Source organism: Hippocampus bargibanti, linkage group LG11 (assembly GCF_051943395.1).
Source record: "Hippocampus bargibanti isolate YZ-2025 linkage group LG11, ASM5194339v1, whole genome shotgun sequence".
Classification (NCBI taxonomy): domain Eukaryota; kingdom Metazoa; phylum Chordata; class Actinopteri; order Syngnathiformes; family Syngnathidae; genus Hippocampus; species Hippocampus bargibanti.
The window spans coordinates 9,595,651-9,616,379 of NC_142744.1; the positions used below are offsets into that span (position 1 = coordinate 9,595,651).

A 20,729-nucleotide genomic window follows, 5' to 3' on the forward strand; every position below is an offset into this window, starting at 1 on the left:
GTCATAAACTTTATAATTTGTGGTATGTGTGCCACTCCCCTCCCCCGCCAGGAGACAGGATTCTCAGAGTTAAGCCAATTAGATGACAGCTTTAAGGTGCTGAAAGCTGATAAGCACCCCCCCCCCCCCCCCCCGATAACAAGGTGTACTCCACGGCGTGACGTCCGCACATAAACAAACACAGAGTCACATGAACGATATGGTCATTGCTGCCTCTGCTTGTTATTGTGACTCATGGGGGAAGCGAGTGTTATCTATTTACTTTTCTTTTGTTGGATTCAAGCTTGGACCCATTGCATAATTAGGGCGGGGTTACCGTGACAAATTATTTCATTAACATCTAAAATATGTCACAGGAAATATGGGAAAATGAAAAGACTGTCAAAAAGAGTGTGTTGGACAACAGAGGGAATATTCCACTTAGCATGGCAAAGCATTGTCCTGAAATGAACCCGACTGTTTGTTAGCATATCAGGTTACACAAAGCAGCAAAGATGTCCGCCATGCAAGTCCGAAGGGAGGAACATCATTTGTATCAAAGCTTCTGATTTGGTTGTAGTTTCTGTCCTTTTTGTTTACCGGTGGGAAACAATAAAGAGAAAAAAATAATTGGAAAAAAAAAGTCTGGATAACTGACACAGAGCAAGCTGCACTCCGGGATGCGGCAGTTACGCGTCTTTATTTGTTCTGTGTGGGAGGAAAAAAAAAATAAATCAAACTGCATCCAAAGTGGTCAGTGTGTTACCCTATGCCCAAATTAAAAGAAAACATTTATCCTAACGATATAACAAGTGTCGGGATGTCCCACAGCATAAGCGGTTGTTGATTAAGGTACAACAACAATCTGTTCGGAGCAGACTGACAACAGAGACGAGCAAGCCAACAAGGATCACGTTGCACTCATTTGAGCTCAGAGGTTACGACATCCACAAGTGTGCTGAATGGACGCTGCAAGCGAGGATATACGACGCCGATTTTGAAATCATTGGCCGCAATGTGCAAAACAAAGCGGGAGCGATTTTTTTGGGGGGGAGGGGGGTGCAATGAACTCATTCGCTGCCATTCCCAAATTTATTCCAGAATTGAAAAGTCTGACGCGGAGCGCCATTCTCGAATGTCTTCAGTTTTGTTTTTTCTTGCAGTGGTGCCGATAAAGCGCTGGTCCGACCTCTGGCAATGTTTTTTTTTTCCCCCCTTCCGCGAGGGGGTAGCATTTGCGTTTTGTCCATGTTAGTGCTTTGTTACAGTGCCATATAAATGAATATGTATGTATTGTATTTTGTACAGCCTGCCCCATTTCCAGCTTAGATAAGTCCAGCTCCATATAACTTGGGAATTAACTCTTTTTTTTTCCTGATGAAAGAAGAGCGTCTAATGGTTTCTAACGCTGTATTGAATGTTTATGCAGTCCTAAAACTCAATATTCTGTGGGTTCTGGAATTTAAGTGAAAATGACAAAAACTGGAGTGGACACACTTTTGCACATCGTCTGGCAGTGAATGAGTTAATCATGAACGCTTTTTAAAATTTGCTGATAGAAAACAATTTTTGTTTGATCACGGGTGGCATGCAAATGGCAGTCATATTTGATCCAAATCAAAATTTGCAGTTGTCAAAAAGCTGCTTAGTACCAGAGGGGGTTATTTTTAGCCAACCAGTCCAGAGAATGGAAGTAAAGACCTCCAAAAAGAAACCCAAACAAAGAGACCGAAACACGCAACGCCAATAAAAGAGGATTCAAGTCCGTGTGTTTTTTTGACAAACAAGTTTCGTGATGCAAAAAGAGAAAGAGACCAAAATAGAATCGGAAGCATACTCTGCGGCAGTCTGAGAAGAATCGAAATCAAAGAACAAACAGCTGCTCAATACCAACCATCGGGAATTCTAATCAATGACAAATGATCGTTATTTCAAGAACGCTCGATCGGGAAATAAAAACCCACAAAACAAAACGAGTAGCAGCGAAAGCTAACGGACTTAAACCCCACCATTCACGGATCATCTGAGCAAAAGTCCTTAGTAGTTTGTTTGGTTGATACCGGGAGGCCAACAGGAACAGGAACAACACTTATGGGACAAAATAATGGGACAAATAATTGAGGTCGCTTACCTCACGCTAACTTGAGTGTCGGCTGAAGCAAAGTCTCGCCGGGCTGCGCCAGAAATATCTTCGACACACTTGCAAATGTTGGCTAATACACACTGACTAAGACATTTTGGCGGGCCTCGGTCTTGTGTAACTAACTGATTAGAACACAGTAACGCTCATGTGATACATTTACATGAAAAGCCCGGCGGGGGTGGTGCTGTTGTCGTTCAACATGGCTTTTTTTTTTGGGGGGGGGGGGGGTGAGAAGGGAGTTACTTTTTTCACTATCATCGATACAAACATTGAACTCGATAAATGTCAGTGTTACAAGACATTCGACACAATATCTTAAAATGTTTGTAAACAAGGATGTCAGCGCATTTGTATGCCATTTCAAATTCACTTGACATCTTCAATTTCCCCCAAATGTCATTGATTAGTGAACAGCTTTCATCAAATATAAAACTGGGTCGGCCGCAGCGTTGCCACGGTTAGTTACGCGAAAAAAGGAATTTGCGACCCTTTCTGGTGACTTGAACTTAAAACTCAGTGGACAAGTAAGTTTTCTTTGTGACTTTCGACAGATGCGGACAACTTGGTAACACTTAAGTGGAAGTGCAGTTCTCCGCTTTCATCTAGAACTCCATGTCACAAAGAGGGTACAGCAAGTGGTGAAGAATGAATTACTCTCGGTGTCTTTGTGTTGTCACATTATTTGTTAGTTAGTTTTCTTGTTCTTTTAACGTCAAGATGGTGCCCGAGGGCGGCTGCCTTTCCAGCAGCTCCTGTATTTTGTTTTTCTACTTATTTCTTACCTTCCTTTCCTCTCCCTTTCTTAACTTTGCTGCTGTGAAATGTAAATTTCTCCACTGCGAAACGAATAAAGGTACATCAAATCCAAATCCAATTGAGTTGAGTCAATAATTTTGCTTTATCACTGTCATGTTTCCTGAATTTGCTGCATGCTCGCTGGTGACTAAAAGGGTGTTTCGCCTCCTTGAGGCATATCACACCAGTCTGTGGCTGAATTTGGTTTGGTGATTCATGATATGGGCTTCTTGTTACTGAATGCTGAAGGAGTCTATTGGTTGTGATTGCAAGTTAGTATGCCATTTTTTTCAATGTTGTCTTCCTAACTATTTATTTCAACAAACAAAAGCAATAAATTGAATTACAATTTGTAACACATTATAAGTAATCTCATTTTTTATTTGTTTCAAAATTATATACAATAACTTTGAGAATGCGGTCGTAACTCATTGGTAAGGTCTTGTTAGGCTTTAGAATCAGACTGTTGTAGTTGTTTTTACAGTCGGATGGACGAGTCTGCCTTCTCAGTGCAGTCAGGTGCCCTTGAGCAAGAGTACTCCACCCCTGCCCCTTAGGGGATTATCATGACTCGAATAAATATTTTAATAACTGGTATTTCAATGCTTTTGGGTCAAAATAGTGGCCCTGTATGTACTTGGTATTGGTCTCGATGACAAATTGCAGTACAGTATTACACAGCATTATTGGCTTCTATCCTGACACCACACAGTGCAACGATTGGGGAAATTCCACTTCAAATTAGATCCAAAATACAAAAATAGGAGCTGCCATTTACAGTTGCGTGGCGCTTTCGATGTTTCTGAATCAACCCACTGAGTCACAACAAAAAAAGCGTCTCATATTGGACAGATGTCAAGTTAAAAAAAGCCGGCTGGTATGTAGACATTGAAAGTAAAATAACTCACCATCTTCACCGCCGAATTTGTAACGTCACGGCTGGATTCGTGGGAAAGGACAACAAGGGACCAAAAGTGGGGGTGGGAAAACATTCTCGCGGCGGTTTGTGGTGGACGTTTGAGACACACGTGAAGCAAGTTGAAATGGAAAAAGCCCAAAATGAATTATCCGCGTTCGTCCATCGGCTAAATGCTGTTTACTTCACGTAGGTTTCATCATTAAATTACAAACGGTAACATGCAACGTGGGTGTTCTGTTCACTCACGAAAACAAGAGTTTTTTTTTAAAACTCGCAGTGTATTTGGTTTGAAAGTCAATTTCCCCAAATGAATGAAACCAAATTAATCATTCTGGGAAGGAAAAAAATATCAGCTAGCTTCGATGCTAACTACCGCTAGCTGCCTCGGCGATGTGGCAAATGTGGCTTTCAAAAGACATGTACCCTCTTTTTTTTTAAAAGGACAATGTAATCAATACGTATGAATATGCTGAATTTACCTTCTACTGTTTTCAGTCGGAGGTTTGTTTATCAGCGAGTCCCCGTGTTCTTCATGTCCTCCTCGTCTCCGTGGGTGGAACTATTACTATTACGAAGACTACTACGAGGACGACCTCTCCGCCACTTCCTCCGGGCTCCCGAACCTCCCCGGATGACTGACGCGTCCTCAGCCGGGACCACCGAGCGAGTTTGCGGATGAGGGTAGAGGGAGAGGTGACGATCTTGTGTGGAGCACCGAGAGGTTGATAACTGTGACGGTGGGACGGCGAGACCGAACGCGCATGCGCACTCGGCGCACATCATCGTAAGAAAAAAATAATAGTTCTCCGCTTTGGAATAATAATAATAATAATAATAATAATAATAATATCATCATCATCATCATCATCATCATCATCATCATCATCATCATTGCTTTATGTGGGTGAGCAGCGGCAGCCATACACCCCAGCATTCACTCAACCCAGAATAACTCAAATAGATAGAAAGCTAGCTAGCCAGCTAATAGATAGCCAATAGCTATGTACCCGGTCGTCAATATTTATGCTAATATCTTCATCGTAAGAAAAAAAAATCAATTTTCTCCGTTTTGCTATGTACCCGGTTTTGATTATTTATGCTAATATCTGAAATAATAAAACGTATGATTTTTTTAAGAGTATTTTTTTATGATGTGGTCATATTTTTTAATTATCTTTAAATGTGCATCGTACGTATTTTCCACCTACTATTTTTTTGTGTTAGTCATAGTTTTGTCAACTTTACATCACCAGGCACTTTTTTAAACAATGCAAACAACAGTGTTGAAGCCCAACACACGTCAGTGTTTCTCAACCACACAAAAAAAGTGGCTGGGAATACCATTTCTTTTTTCTTCACAAATGCAACATGTTTTCACGGGTTACTCAAAATACCAACGCACTAAGAAAACAAACAGTGGCTGGAGATATCAGTTATTTTATTGCTTTTCTTTTCTCACAGAAGCAAGCTGTTTTCAAAGGTTCCTTCAAATACCAACTTGCTAAGAAAACAGTGCTTTGCTTGCCTTTGCATTGCCATTAACCACCCAACTATTCACTCTTCCACTTTTTGCATCCTCGGTTCCTACTTTTTCCCCTGCTGAACGTTTTCATCATCCTCCGGGTTGTACACGCTGACCGTAAACATGCCAGCCTCCGTTCCGTACTTGTTGCGCACCACCAACGCGTACTTGCCGGAGTCGGCGCGGGTGACGGAAGTGATGGCGATGCTGGCGTACTTTCCATGTTCGAATTTGAGCACGTAGCGCTCGTCAGTCATCAGCTCTCGTTCGTTCTTGGTCCAGCTCACCTCGGGTGTGGGGTCGCCCCATACGTTTCCGGTCAGGTTAAGAGACTGGGAGAGGATAAAAAAAAACGGCAAAGTGAGAAATGGAGGTGATGTAATAGGAAAGAAGCCAGATGAATTTACCTTTCCCTCTTGGATAGCAACCACATCCGGCAGGCCTCCAATAACACGAGCGCGATCTAAATCAGAAATACAAGATGGACCACTTTGTTTGGTATTTGTTTACGTGCTTCGGAGAGTACTTATAATAATATTTCCAGTTATGTGATAGATGACGCCAGGTTCCTTATTAATTGCGGAGTAAATTAATGCTGTAGCCCCAACGAACAGGAGTGGGAAAAAAATGGATTGTCATACCAAAAGGCAAACAATATATCATCACCTTCACCCGTTGAAATGAATGGAAATGTCTTTCATTAACCACACACCTCACCCAAACATTTGTGTAATTTGTTTTTAAGTCCTTGAGGGTATGTCAAAAAGGTCAAGTTGACCTTTTAGTGAAAATTCCAGAAAAATTGTGGCTACTTATCACATGGCGACTAACAATAACATTTTTATCCTACCTCACAGGTATTAAAGTTAAAGGACAACCGACACCATTTTTTTGTTTCCTAACTGACATAAGAAAAACGTTTTATAACATCTAAAATACCCAAAATACGCAGGCTGATATTTTTAGTCAAATGCAAAACACCAATAAAATTGAGTTAAAGTGTCCCAAAACTACTTCAAAATGACCCCGTAGATGCCGAGTTTCAGAAGGTCCAGCCCCCTTGTTCATGATGTCACGCCAGGACATCTTGCCTTGCTCTAGAATCAAAACAATGGCTTCAGATTCTGAGAAGATGCTTTCTTGTTACTCATCCAGTTATGAACATGATTGAAATAGTTCTGAAGAGGAAAGCATAAATGTTTGCAATTGATTAAAGAAGTCCTTCCGTATCATTTTGAGGCATCTGGACTCCAATGTAGCATCCCAGAAAATGCACAAGATGGCGCCCAAGCTCCGTTGGAAATGGGCTGATTTGTCTGCTGGGAATTTGTGTCAACTAGTATCAAATAGTAATCTTGGTGCAACACACAACGATTCACCATCGCGTTATGTATGTGTTTTCCTACTAATTTCGCCATCAACATGGATCAACACGAAGTTTTTAGACCAAACCAAGTACCCAAAATACATTGTGTGTGGCTTTCTTGGTCAGTGACGATACCTACCGTGACGTGACGGTAGGCATCGTCACCAACTCGAAAACAAGACTTCCTGAATATTCAGCGCGAGTCTTAAAACGTAAAATATAGCTATATGCCATGGAATCTTTGTAAAATACGCTCAGTAGAAGTCATTTGAAGTGACTTTACAAATTATGGACACAACTTGCCCGGAGGCGTCGGTTGTCCTTGAAGGCCTGGGGGCCAACTCTGGCCCTCTACATTATTTTATTCAGCCCGTGAAAGCAAATCAAGCATGGGAAGTGCCATGATGCTTCTAAAGTCCAAACCAAAATTTCAAATTGCCATATGTAAACCACAATAACAGTTATTATTATTCTTGACTTCAGATTTGAAAACTAGTTATTCACTCATTTGTTGTGAGTTCTGTATGTAATGTGCAGAGGAGATGAAATATTCTAATGGTTTCCCCAACAGGAAACTGTAACTAGAATGTGGTCTACGTCTGTGTAAGCTCTCAGTCGTACAGGAGTGGTCCATCGCTGAAAAGGTTTCTAAGTACAGATGACGGCTGAAGAAACCTTTTCATTGATAGAATGTGGTCTGCTGCAAAAAAATGACTTTGACACCCCTGTCCTACATGAAGGGTATTGGAAGTAAACTCATCTCAAGGCACCACTGTTAATGTGTGTTAAAAGAATTAAATTACCTTCTGCTGGGTACGTAGAACAGATCATTAACCTATCTACCAAAATAATACAACGCAAAATTTTTCGCACCATGTACATATATTGAGGCGAGATCATAAGTATTCCAGGATGTAAACTTTTATCTCCATTTTTTTTTCTTTTTAAAAGAGTGGTCTTGATTGGCATACACTTGTGTAACTCAAACCGTTCAGATGAAAGTGACATATTTTCCCATGAGCTGAACTTACTTCTCTCTGCAATGGCTGCCGCCCTGTAGAAAGAAACAAAAGAGGAGATTCAATCTCAAAGTGTCTTGAAAGAAGAAAAAAAAAGTGTGCAACAGCCATCTGAAAGTATTTTTAGTTCAGGCCACCTGCAAACATGGATTTGTACATGAAGCACCAGTTTGTTTACTCACTTGAGCCTTTGGAATTCCTCAAATGCTCTCTCCCACGCTGCACAAAGGAATCACACGTGCACGTTAATCATCCCATATCCAATGTACACATATCATTTGAAATCAGAATTAAAAAGTCACCTTGTCCAGATAGTTCAAACATGCGGTTGACGCCGTCCTTGCCGTCGAACAAGTCAATGGTGTATTTGCCCTTGTCCTTCTCGGTGGGGTCGTTGATCTTGACCCATAGCTGCTCGCCCGTCACTCCTGTCTTCACGCGCTCTGAAGTGGCGATCTTGGCGTCCCTTTAATGGTACAGGAACAAAATAATGATTTTGCAACGTTGCTCTGTTGATGCTCTGGCGTGTTAGCTGAATAATGTATTTGGTGTGGTATTATCTCATAACAGTTGGCCTTATACAGACTCGACTGGATAAATGCTAACATGCTAGCATTAGCAAATTGACAAGGATTGTATTTATTGGAATGGATTGGATTACCCTTTACTAGTCTCGCAGTGGAGAAATTGACATTTCACAGCAGCAAAGTGATGAAAGTAAGAGGAAAGGAAAGGAATAAGTAGGAAAAAAAAGCCGGAACCTGCTGTAAAAGGCAGCCACTCTCGCAGCGCAATCTTATTATCTTACATTTGACGACTGGTAAATTGCTGAAATGCTAGCATGCCATTAGCTGGCATACACACAGAGCACTATAGCAACCAGAGGAGAGAAAGGCTTACAAATACAAATTTGGCCTCCAACTCTGCCATCAGATCCTATTTTTTTTCTATTTTTTATGAGAACTGTAAAGATGCTAACAACTGGCATGGTAAACTATAACAATGCAACCTGCGCAGAGAAAACATTCCATCTTTCGCTGTATTCAGGTTCAGCGGTACAGTGGCAGACAGTGAAGGCCTGCAAAGCCTTCTACGCTGGCATAAAAATATCTGAATCACGGGCTTATGTTAATTATATTTTGTCCATGAATGCTTGTTAAATAATTCCAAATTGTCTTTCAGCTTCCTTTCATTTCCACTGTTGCACTGCTTTCAGATGTGTGTTTTCATATTTAAGTATTTACCCAATCACATTTCAGCCATCATTTGTTACCAGGGTTAGAGATCTACGTGGATGCCTTCACAATCGGTTCTTTAGGCCTTCAGCATAAAATAAGTGTCGATGAAACTGTTGTTTTTACCAATCAGATTTCGAGTTGGCAACCCAAAAGGGGTACCAACGCCTTCTTGAAGGCTTTAGTCAACGTCAGAGTTTTCGCAAACTATGATTGGCTAGTCACTAGCCAATCATAGTTTGCGAAAACTCCTCTGATCACAAGCTGCTAGTGACAAAAGCATACTGGCCAAAGCTAGCACACCGTATCGGTAGAGAGCTGCAAATATATTGCGTTGATTTTAATAGCACTTTTTTTCCGCCCACAATGGGTGAAGGAGGAGAAGAAATAGATATGGTTGGAGATTCACTGTTGAAGCCATTTTCTAAATGGACTTTCAAAATTAAATACAATAAAAAAGGACATCATTGAGAAAGGTCGGTCAGTTATTTCCTGGCTATTGGTACCCAGTAGTGGACTGTAGTAAATCACACTTTTTTCAGTGTAGAATAGATTGATTCAGATGTAGCAATACTGAAGGCCTAACGATGAAATCCACGGCCTTCCACTGCAGCAGTACAATATTATATGTAAACAAGAACTATACCCAAATAAGCACATTTGGAGTGTAAATTAAAAGAGAAGTTTGTCCAAATGTTAAAAGCGCCATGGCCGTACTTGTGCAGCCAGTTGATGCGCTGATCCTCGTGGTAGTAGGCAACATTTGTGGAGAGGACGATGCCGTGTTCAGTGCTGGTGACTTGGATTTCAGAGGAGGAGTTAGCTGAAATCAAACCACATAGGACGAGCATTTATCACATATGATCAGAATACACTCTTTTCTCCCCCCCATCATAAGAGCTTGTGTGTGTGTACTCACCAATCACCCTGAATAATTCATTCATAACGGCCTGGTAACCTTGAGAGAAACACAGAAAACAGACACAAATATTTTTTTTTTAAATGAACGATGGGGGTAAAAATGAATCCATTTGCATGAGAAAGTTGAGTGATCGTAATGTCGGGTTCCCTTTGTGATCTTACCTTCATTTGTAAGATCAAACCTGCTCTTGTCTTGGCCTCTCTCATCCCTCAGGTACACTTCGTAGATGCCCATGTCACTCTTGGAAATCTGAGGAGCAAAAGCATTCAGGTAAGAAAGACGATAACATCCATTAAATAAACGGGCATCTTAGATAACCGTGCGGTCGTCCGAACAGAAAAAGGCAGACGTGACACGGCAAATGATGGAATGGTAGCATGGAATAAATGGGGGGGGATAGTGCACACTTTTGGTCTTGGTGGCAGCAGTGGCGGTGAAGCGTTCTCGGGGGGCGTCTCTCCCTCTTCACTTTGTGCCTGCGTGTCCTGTTTACTAACCCACTGCAAATTGAGACACATGAGCACATTAATGGCAACAAAGAGCGACACACGATGGATGATAACGTGACGTGTTGACATCAGTGTTAGTATAGACAACGAGCTAGCTAGCTAGATAGCTTGCTAGATATAGATAGATAGATAGATAGATAGATAGATAGATAGATAGATAGATAGATAGATAGATAGATAGATAGATAGATAGATAGATAGATAGATAGATAGATAGATAGATAGATAGATAGATAGATAGATTCGTCCACAAGAGGGCAGCATTCTCACATTCCATTGCACTGCTGTATCTGCGCCTATCTGTGACTGAAAGAGTGTCATTTTAAAAAAAGGTGCGGGCCTATCCTGTTGAGTTACGTGTGAGTCAGCAAATGCGAATGGAATGTCGAGTTGGCTGACTGTTCACTGGCGAAAGTCGGTGTTGAGTGACGGAGTCAGTTGCGGCCAACGGTGGCTCATGGGGTCGATAGAAAGCGCAAGTAGCGGCGACACTTATCCATGACCACCGCCGTCGAAGCCTTTGAATTTGTTTTTAACTAGTGGTGGCAGGCGACTGTCAATGAAAGTAGCAAACTTCGTCTACTTTACTTTAATTTTTTAAGATTTGTGTTCTGATACCTTTGGCCACAGAGTGCATAACGTGATAAATTGCAGTTCCATATTGTGTGTTAGACAGCCAAGCATGAAAGACACAGCCAGACAAAATGACAGCACATGGCCCTGCGGTAGCCAACCTTTCCGATATTAAAGGTCAGCACATCGTCCTTCATCTCCAGCTTCTTGGCCGCCTCGTCATGCTCGCTGATCGAGAGGCTGTCCTTGTACCAGATGATCTCCGTGTCCGCCTTCATGTTTCCTACCTGCGGAGTGAAACAAGGTCGTGTTGTGACAAAATTATTTATTCATTCGTTGTTTACTTTTTTGGGTCATCTTTTATCTTTACCGTTCCTTGCAGCAGCACGTCACACTGCGGTGTGATGGTGAAGTCCAGGTACTTGATAAAATGAGGACCTTTGGAAGAAAATGTGTCTCATAAATACAGTATGTGCATCTGACAGCACACAAGAGGAAATCGCCTTCGTACCTTGTTTCCTGAGCCATTCTGCTCTCTCAAACTGGGACTTCTTCTGCACCGCCTTGAACTCTGCACATTGTAGAAAGAAAAAGAAATCAAAAGAAGAGAAAAATGTTCTTCTGCTGAGTCTCAAAGGACACACCTGTTCAATACAGAATAAAATCAAATATGGCCAGCAATTAAATATACAAGGGGGCAAATAATCATTAAAACGGGTGGAAAAAAAATGCATAGACACTAAAAAGGGAGATGGTCAAGGTTTTGAAAACGGTGCTTGCCATTACATTTCTCAGTGTATAAGGCGCATCGGAGTAGGCGCACCTCCAATGAAGGGTGTATTTTCAAACTTTTTCCATATATAAGGTGCACCGGACTACAAGGCGTACCTTCAATGAATGAATAAGGTTTTCTAAATATTATATCTAAATACAGTAAAGTCTCGTTATATCGATATTCAAGGGAGTCCGAAAAAATATCGATATAACCGGGACTATCGATATATCCGACCCTGTTTACATGTAATTTTCTCCGTGCGTGCATAGAAATAGTATCGATATAACCGGGACTATCGATATATCCGATATCGATATAACGAGACTTTACTGTACTATACAAACGTTTTCCAAATATAAGGCACACCACATTATAAGGCGCTACAGTTGTTATGCACTACTTCTTCTACACTAATGGAGTAGGGAAATGGAGTCGGTGGCTGCTGATAGTAGTTGCCAGACCTGGTGTGGCTCAATATTACTTCAGATATAAGGTGCACCGGGGTATAAATCGAAGGGTCATATTTTGAAGAGAATCTAGGCTTTTGGGTGCACCTCATACACCGGAAAATACAGTATTTAAATAGGCAAATATGCGTGGTGGTATATGTAAAAGCACATGAATTGAGCTCAGCGCCACTACACAGGCACTCATTTGAGCTGGGCTGGGAAGTGGTCGTAAAACTTAAAAAAAAAAAATGGCAGAACAAAAATCTCTCCAGTACCTTCTCCAATGAGCACCAGACTGGTGGCGCCCTTTGCTTTGCCGTCGACCAAATTGAAGGTGAACGTCCCCTCATCGGGTACTTCCAAGGAGTCCATGAACATTTCAATGATGCCGGTGTTCTTGTCGAAGTTCATGGTGTATTTCTAGAGACCAGGGGTGGGGGGGAAAAGGACTATTTTAGGATATGGAAGACACAGTGGGGGCGGGAGGGTACAAGTTGGATGGGCTCTTACATTTCCTTGATCAATAACGGCATCGTTAAAAACGTATTCTACTTGACAGTCCTTGGTGCACTTCTCCACCTGAGTCCAGAAGCGTACACGGCCTTTTTCTTGCAAATCCATGGCCATTTCATTCTTGAAGGGAATAACTGTAAACGGACAAAAATAAAGATTGACGAGGTAAGAAGAAAAACATACATGCAAAAATAACACACAAAAAATAATAAAACGGCAAAAATATATTTTTTAATTAAATGAAATCAATAAATATACAAAATTAAATGCATGGAAAATAAAAAAAAACAGAACAAAAGTACAAAATAAATAGAAAAAAAACAGAACAAAAGCCCAAAATAAATACAAAAAAAAAACAGAACAAATGTACAAAATAAATATAAAAAAGAACAAAATTACAAAATAAGTACAAAAGAAAAATACATATGTAAACGTATAAAACATATAGATAATGGATGCAAAAAACAATTAAAAAAAAATAGAAACAACTTCATAAAAAAATTAATAAATGATAAATGAAAACAAATATAACACATTTATATAAAAAAAAGAAAGTAATTCATCTCAGTATTTTATTTTGAGCAGCGTCACAAAATGAAAGCGTGTGTTGTTAACGTTGAGGCGTATTCACCGGGGAACTTGTGGTCGTGGCTGATGTCCAGCAAACGCATCAGACCTGTCAACAACATCAAGAGCAGAACAAAGAAACGATTGTCATGACCTCGACATTTTCCTCAGAGTGCCACGTTCCATTTGTCCGGCAGCTGCGAATTGGGTGGGTCAGTTTCAAAGCATCTCTCCGCATGACAAAGTGCAAGTACACTCGGGGACGCGGCTCACCTTCCTCTGTGAGCTCATAGCTGGATGAGACATCCTCCATATTGGTGACTAGGCAGGAGAAATTGCCCAGATCCTCCAGGGAAGGGTCGTTAAAGATAGCTCTGCTCCTGGAAAATTGAGGACACCGAAAAAAAAAGCTGATGAGAGATAACTTGCGATTGATCGGCCATCATTAGCTTGACGTTTCCACGGTACAGTCGGGTCCGGAGTTATATATTAGTGGATCCAGTATAGACCCCTGTGGAACTCCTTTGATCCCTACCTGCCCTTTTCTTTGATGATGGTCAGTCTGGTGGGGTCTGTGATGGGCTGGTAATTCTTAGACCAAACAAACTCGCAGTCCTCACTCATGTCAGGACACTCGAAGACCATGGAGATCACACCGTCGTCATCAACGTCCACGTACATCTCCTTGGTACCTGAGGAGATTGTCAATGGAAAGACTTTGGAAATGTCGTGTCATATTTCTTTTTTGTTGGGGAGGGGCTTATGTTCATTTCCTTTCATATTTATTGTAAATGTGCACATTGTATTCTAGTAGGACCCAAAAATAAATAAATAAATGGATAAATAAATAAATAAATAAATAAATAAATAAATACCGTAAAGTCTCGTTATATCGATATCAGATATTTCGATAGTCCCGGTTATATCGATACTATTTCTATGCATGCACGGAGAAAATTACATGCAAACAGGGTCGGATATATCGATAGTCCCGGTTATATCGATATTTTTTCAGACTCCCTTGAATATCGATATAACGAGACTTTACTGTAAATGCCCTCACAGCCCGACAACACCCCAGAAAGAGTAACCCCATTGTTTGAAAAGTGCTCATTTAATAATCAGTTGGGTTTTATTTTTAATAATTATAATAATAATAATAATAATAATAATAATAATAATAATAATAACAATAAAAATAATAACAATAACAATAACAATAATAATAATAATAATAACAATAATAATAATGATAATAATAATAATAATTATTATTATTATTATAATAATAATACATTTCATTTCTAAGCGCCTTTCAAAACTCTCAAGGACTTTACAGTCACGGTATCAGAACTTTTTTTTTGTCCGGGTGAGCAGCGGCAGCCATTCGCGCTAGCGTTCACTCTACCCGGAAGTAACACAGCAGCAAACTCGAGCGCTTATTTGTGGAGGAAATCCTCATGGCAGCTGATGGCATTGATATAAAAGACACCATGTGAAATGAAAAATACTGCAATTTAGTTTAAGGAAATAAATGTATTTTGAAAGTTATTTCACTTTAAAAGATTGAAACATTTTTAATTCCATCTTAAAACAAGTCTAGTGTGATTTTGAATTGATATATTTTTGGCGGGTATTATTAATACTATAAAATGTTAAATTGTTCATTAAATATCAAGTTTGCATTTTTTTTAAATGTAATGCTTAATTGAATTGCATGTTTAGTGTTGTTTTTACTATGTATTAATGTAATCATATATTAATGTATTAATGTGTCCATGTTGTTATTTTTTCTGTTGTGAAAGCGCTATATAAATGAGGATGTATTGTATTGTATCGATGAAAAGGTTTCTTCAGCCGTCATCTGTACTTCTTTGAAGGTGTCGGACACAGACGTATTGTATTGTATATATTTAGAAATGTATTTTCATTTATATATACTGTATATGTATGTATGTGTTTATTTATTCATTAAAAGCTTTTGCACATTTACAGTATACAGTTGACATTTTTATTTTGCTATGCTTAGAATATCTTGTTTTCTATCCTTTCACTCCACCCGAAATCCGTCCCCTTTCAAATTGCTGCTGTGGACTGCAAATTTCCCCATTGTGGGATAAATAAAGGTTTTCTGATTCTGATTTGTCTATGTATCTGTTCATCTAAGTATCTATGTATCGATGTGTGTACCTATCTATTTATTTTAAAGCGCTATATAAATCAATATGTATTGCATATTTATTTATTGCGTGTGTCCGTGGCCTTTTGGACTTTGCTGTGATTTTTTTTCCCCAATGTAACAATTGCACTCACCAGGGGGTGTCACGGCCAGGATGGGACCCAAGACCGCTGAAGGATTCCCCACACCCGCGAGGTTTTGAGCACGTACACGGAAGACATAGGATGCAGCAGCCCGTAGCCCGCTCACCTGAATCGGCAACAACAGTTATGAGGACCTTCTCTCTTTTCCGTTCCAAATACCTTTACGAAGTTCTCCGCACTTTCATGAACGTGGACTTGTTGGCCTTCTCGTGGACGGCCATCCAGCCTTCTTCTCCATCTGACGCCTCCTTGAAGTCCAAATAGTAGCCGTTGATAGGGGAGCGGCCATCGAACGAAGGAGGCTCCCAAAGGATGACCATGGAGGTATCCCGCACCTCCAGAACATGAAGACCAACGGGAGCATCTTGGAAAAGGAAAGCGGGGTGAGGGGATCAACATCCACCTTTCAAAGGAGTTCCACAGGGGTCTATACTGGATCCAGTATCGACCCCTTCTACTATTCGCTAAAAATGTGTCAAATGAATGAAGAAATGTTGGAAGTTCATAAAACGTTATTTTTGGTGCTGGTTATTTGAAAGCAATGAGAAAAAAAACATATTTTTATAGCTCCTCTGTGGTCATCTACCTGGCACAGTGAGGGTCCACTCGTGGCACTCTAAAGCAGTACTGGGCTCCGAGCCATCGCTCACACCCGCCATGTTCATGGCGCGGACCTGGAATTGGTAAACGACGTTTTCCTCGAGGTTCTCCACCTGAGACGATGCAGAGTCAGATAAATCCCGCGTGAAAACAGACCAATCTTAAAATGGTGGCGGTACCTTATAAGAGGTTGTGGTCAAGGGGTGGAGGTTGAGCTCACGCCACTTGCCGACCACCCGTCCCTTCACGGTCCTGTAGTCTACAAAGTATCCTCTGATGTCAGCTCCTCCGTTGTCGGTCGGCTCGTTCCAGCCCAGCACCATGGTGTCCCTGTGAGCCTCTAGCAGGCGGACGTCGGTCGGCATTGCGGGGACGGCTGAGACATATAATGTACGTATAATCTTGTTTAGTTGTGAGGAATAGAAGCTCAGAAACGGGGGGATGCAGTGAGATCTCACTTCCATGCAGTTCAAGTTAGTTTTTTTGCATCAACATGACTTTTTGTGTGTGTTTAAAATTTTGTGTAGTTTATATACTATAGAGTGTTTGAGCCAGGTTGAAAATTCACTTTGACTTTGTAAAATTACAATTTCCTTCTTGTAAGATTGTCTTTTTATGAATATGTTTTTTTTTTAAATAAACAAATTACAACAAAATATGTTTTCTCACGATGCATCTTTTTCTTGAAAAAACAATTACGGTAAATAATGCAGTAGTCTCTTCACAAAGAAAAAAAAATGCTGCTAATCACGCAAATCAAAACAAGCCAACCGACGTCTACGGAGAAGTTGTGTCCATAATTTGTAAAATGGCTTCAAATGACTTCTACTGAGCGTATTTTAATAAGATTCCACCGCATATAGCTATATTTTACATTTTAAGACTCGCGCTGAATATTCAGGAAGTCTTGTTTGTGACTAGTCCGTACGTGACATCACTAAAGGAACGCACCTGACCGAAAAAAATACACATTGTAGCAGTCCTTCCATCACGTCAATGTATTTTGCTGTACTTGTTTGATCTGAAAACCTCGTGTTGCACCCAAAAGCCGCCAGAAGAGGGCGTACAAGCTCCATGGAAGGAATTTATCAGTTCTCACAACAGCTCGGTGGCCATTTTGTGCCTCTTTTCTGGGACGCTACATTGCAGTCCAGATGCCTCAAAATGACACGGAAGGACTTCTTTAATCGATTGCAAACATGTATGCTTTCCTCTTCAGAACTATTTGAATCATATTCATAACTGGATGTGTAACAAGAAAGCATATTGTCAGAATCTGAAGCCAATGTTTTGATTCTCCAGCAATGCAAGACATCTTGGCGTGACGTCACGAACTGGGGGCGGGACTTTCTGAAAATGCCCAATTCGCAGCTCAATTTTTTTGCAGATTTTGGACACTTTAAGTCATTTTTATTGGTGTTTTGCATATGAACAAAATTATCATACTGCGTGTTTTGGGTATTTTAGATGCTATAAAAACGTTTTTCTGATGTCAGTTAAGAAACAAAAAAGTGACGTCGGTTGTCCTTTAAGGGGCCATTTTATATGATAAAGTATGTACTTACACAGAAGCTTGAGCCATACACTACATGCTCTTTAAGTATGGTTTTAACCTTTTTTTCACCTTGTCCATGCACCAACCAGGCCTCCTGAAGAGTTGGCACACAGCCACGTCAACGTCACACAGAAAAACACACACAAATCTGGTTTTAGTGATGTGCATGCACATAACATGAGTATGCAGGCACCGTTCTTTAACTCATTCACTGCCAGGTGATGTGTAAAAATGTGTCCACTCCAGCGCCAGTCACTTAAATTCCAGGACCCACAGAATATTGAATTTGAGGACTACATAAACATTCATTTCAGCGTAACAAACCTTAGACTCTTTTCTCTCATAGAAAAAAAAGTTAATTCCTAAGTTATATGGATCTGGAGTTATCTGAGCTTGAAATGGGGGTGGCTGTACCAAATACAATACAACACATACATATTGATTTATATAGCACTTTAACAACAGCTGAAACTATAACAAAGGGCTAACGTGGACAAAATGCAAATGCTGCTCCTTCGTGGAAGGAAAAAACTTTGCCAGAGATCTGACCAGCGCTTTATCGGCACTCCCGCGGGCAAGAAAAACCAAAACACGAACAAATTCGGTAATGGCGCTACACGTCATGCTTTTCAATTCCCAAATAAATTTGGGTATGGCAAAGAATGAGTTTTAAGGAGACACATTAAGAGTTTAATTTCACAATTTCAAATAGCTGCTGAATAATTTGATTTAAATCGATTAACAGATTAACAATTCTTAAAATATGCATCAATGTAAAATAGTAAAATAAATACACAAATAAATCAATCAATCAAAATGAGAGCGAGAAAGCAGCCAGGAAACTCACAAATGGCCGCCCGCACCAGTTCGGGCAGCGAAGCCGGGGAACTCAAACTATAGCCAGCGGCATTGACCGCCTTCACTCGGAACACGCATGTCGTCTCATTGGTGAGACCATGACACACGAACCTAAACATCAGCCACAAAAACAAAGGATTCAGAAGTGTGTGCATGGGTGCGTGTGAAGAATTTTTTTCACCCTCAAATAATTTGAATTTTATTGTCGCAAATTATAGATATACTGTACATATAATGCATATTTTTGTTGAATTGATACTTTTTTATACCATATGGCTAGATTATGATTTTTCCTAATATTTTTTCCTCTTCATATCTCAACAGTGATACCTCGGTTTACGAACCCCTTGGTTTATGAACTTTTCGGTTTACGAACGTTACATTTATGAAAATTTTACCTTGGCAAACAAACTTTTTTCGGGATACGAACTTTTTTCGTACACGGAGCTGCCTTAATGAGGGATGTGTCGTTCGCGAAAGAGCACGTTCTTCTAACAACAAAATGGCAGCCGACTGTTTTTGTCCTCTAATAAAGGCAAATCCAATATTCCCCGCCCCAGTCTTCGGTTAAAGCCACGTGATTGCTAAAGAATGCAGCAGTGAGGGGGCAGGCAGATGACAGTGAGAGAGTTTCAACTTTGATAGTTCAAAGGCAGAGTGTAGACTGCAAGGTTAAAATATCCCATCAATCAGGCTCCACAAACAACCCACACAAGCCATCTGTACATTTGATGCAAAAAGCTATCAACCCGGCGAAACAGATCACAATTGATGAATAACTAGATACAATCATCGCAGAGAAAGCACCTACAATGGATCATTCCTCAAGATGGAGAAAGAATTGGTGTGTTCCTCCTCAAGTGTTTAATGCTGATGAAAGCAGCCACTCCATTCCATCAAGCCATCAACGACCATCACAAAGGTAAATCAAACAACTTTATTATACAGTACAGCTTATTTCTTTAATTATAATACCATAGCACATTTATGATACATAAAATAAGGTATATTTTGTGGTAGTTTTAAGGCTTAGAAAATAAAGTAGAAAATTATGTTTTATGGGGACCAGGGAACGGATTATTCTCATTTTAATGGTTTCCTATGGGACATTAATTTTTGGGATACACACTTCGCCTTACACACTCTGTCTGGGAACCAATTAAGTTCGTAAGCCAAGGTATCTCTGACAGCCTTCCATTCACCCATTAAATCGAGATCAGGCATCCCAACACTTTTGATACAATCATCTAAAGCAGCCAAAATCATGTGTACTAAATTCTCCTCTGCTAAAGTATTTTACCTGGTCTGCTTGATAGGGCTGTTGTTACACGGGATCCAGATGTCGGTGCCCACCACGTTGTATTCGATGTAGTAGCCCACCAGGTCTTTGACATCCTTGGAGGGCGACCAGGAGACCACCACAGAGGTGCTGGTGTTTCTGGTTGCCACAGGCGTGCCCGGCGAAGACGGCAGGTCTATCCGGGAAGCACGGCGATAAGGATCATTGACGTTGTTTGTGGGGCTGAGAGTGGGGAGGTTAGGGGGCTTCTCACCGAGAACGTCTCCCACTGTGATGCTGTTGGTAGCTACGGAGGCCTCGCCCACGCCTGCCGAGTTGCAGCAGCGCACGCGGAAGCTGTAAGATTTGCCTTCGCTCAGGTCAAACAGGGCAAAGCGGGGGGACTTGACGGGCATGCTGGTGTTGACTCTCTGCCACGTGTCGGAGCCTGAAACGCACTGAAGAAGATGGCAGCCAGCGGCTGTTTTTAAGATAGTTTCGAATAAAATGTCAGCGTGCACACGTTGTCATGCAGATTTGATTTTATCTCATGAAATAATGTTTTGTTCTTTTTTTTTTTTTACAAATATTGTAGTGAAATAATGAATTTGCTTATAGGTGATAACTTATTAATTTTTCTTTGTTTTATTTATTAAATTTAATCATAAAGTTTCAACTTTATTTCTATTAATGTGAGTTCAATTTATTTTCTTTAAAAAAGGGGGGACTTCATTCATGTGCTATGACAAATTAAGTCTGGTAAATCACAATCGTTTTTCTTTGTGGAATCATGAAATTATTTTTAAAAATTGAAATGATTTTTAAAAAA

At 40.4% G+C, this 20,729-nt stretch overlaps 2 protein-coding genes across 5 annotated transcripts in view; both read right to left on the reverse strand.

Annotated features, from left to right (window-relative positions):
• lpin2 (lipin 2) overlaps window positions 1-4,581 on the reverse strand; it is a 28,303-nt gene extending 23,722 nt beyond the window's left edge. Inside the window, exon 1 of one of the 3 annotated variants that reach the window (XM_089007382.1) lies at window positions 4,316-4,581. The gene's annotated coding sequence lies outside the window, so the exon portion shown is untranslated. Of the gene's footprint in view, window positions 1-2,110; window positions 2,233-4,315 lie in introns of those variants that run through there. The other 2 variants (XM_089007380.1, XM_089007381.1) reach the window with 2 other exon arrangements.
• A 676-nt stretch (window positions 4,582-5,257) lies between these two features.
• myom1a (myomesin 1a (skelemin)) overlaps window positions 5,258-20,729 on the reverse strand; it is a 30,372-nt gene continuing 14,900 nt past the window's right edge. The window contains exons 15-38 of one of the 2 annotated variants that reach the window (XM_089008115.1): window positions 20,175-20,358; window positions 19,922-20,096; window positions 18,611-18,732; window positions 16,388-16,584; window positions 16,195-16,321; window positions 15,788-15,972; window positions 15,600-15,714; window positions 13,822-13,978; window positions 13,560-13,666; window positions 13,351-13,395; window positions 12,717-12,853; window positions 12,482-12,626; window positions 11,494-11,553; window positions 11,353-11,420; window positions 11,144-11,269; window positions 10,308-10,400; window positions 10,062-10,149; window positions 9,898-9,936; window positions 9,696-9,801; window positions 8,046-8,209; window positions 7,926-7,962; window positions 7,756-7,778; window positions 5,766-5,821; window positions 5,258-5,690 (exon numbers count right to left, since the gene is read on the reverse strand). In XM_089008115.1, coding sequence (XP_088864241.1) covers window positions 5,421-5,690; window positions 5,766-5,821; window positions 7,756-7,778; window positions 7,926-7,962; window positions 8,046-8,209; window positions 9,696-9,801; window positions 9,898-9,936; window positions 10,062-10,149; window positions 10,308-10,400; window positions 11,144-11,269; window positions 11,353-11,420; window positions 11,494-11,553; window positions 12,482-12,626; window positions 12,717-12,853; window positions 13,351-13,395; window positions 13,560-13,666; window positions 13,822-13,978; window positions 15,600-15,714; window positions 15,788-15,972; window positions 16,195-16,321; window positions 16,388-16,584; window positions 18,611-18,732; window positions 19,922-20,096; window positions 20,175-20,358 — 2,826 coding nt within the window. In that variant the 3' untranslated portion in view covers window positions 5,258-5,420. The remainder of the gene's footprint in view (window positions 5,691-5,765; window positions 5,822-7,755; window positions 7,779-7,925; window positions 7,963-8,045; window positions 8,210-9,695; window positions 9,802-9,897; window positions 9,937-10,061; window positions 10,150-10,307; window positions 10,401-11,143; window positions 11,270-11,352; window positions 11,421-11,493; window positions 11,554-12,481; window positions 12,627-12,716; window positions 12,854-13,350; window positions 13,396-13,559; window positions 13,667-13,821; window positions 13,979-15,599; window positions 15,715-15,787; window positions 15,973-16,194; window positions 16,322-16,387; window positions 16,585-18,610; window positions 18,733-19,921; window positions 20,097-20,174; window positions 20,359-20,729) is intronic. The other variant, XM_089008116.1, reaches the window with a different exon arrangement.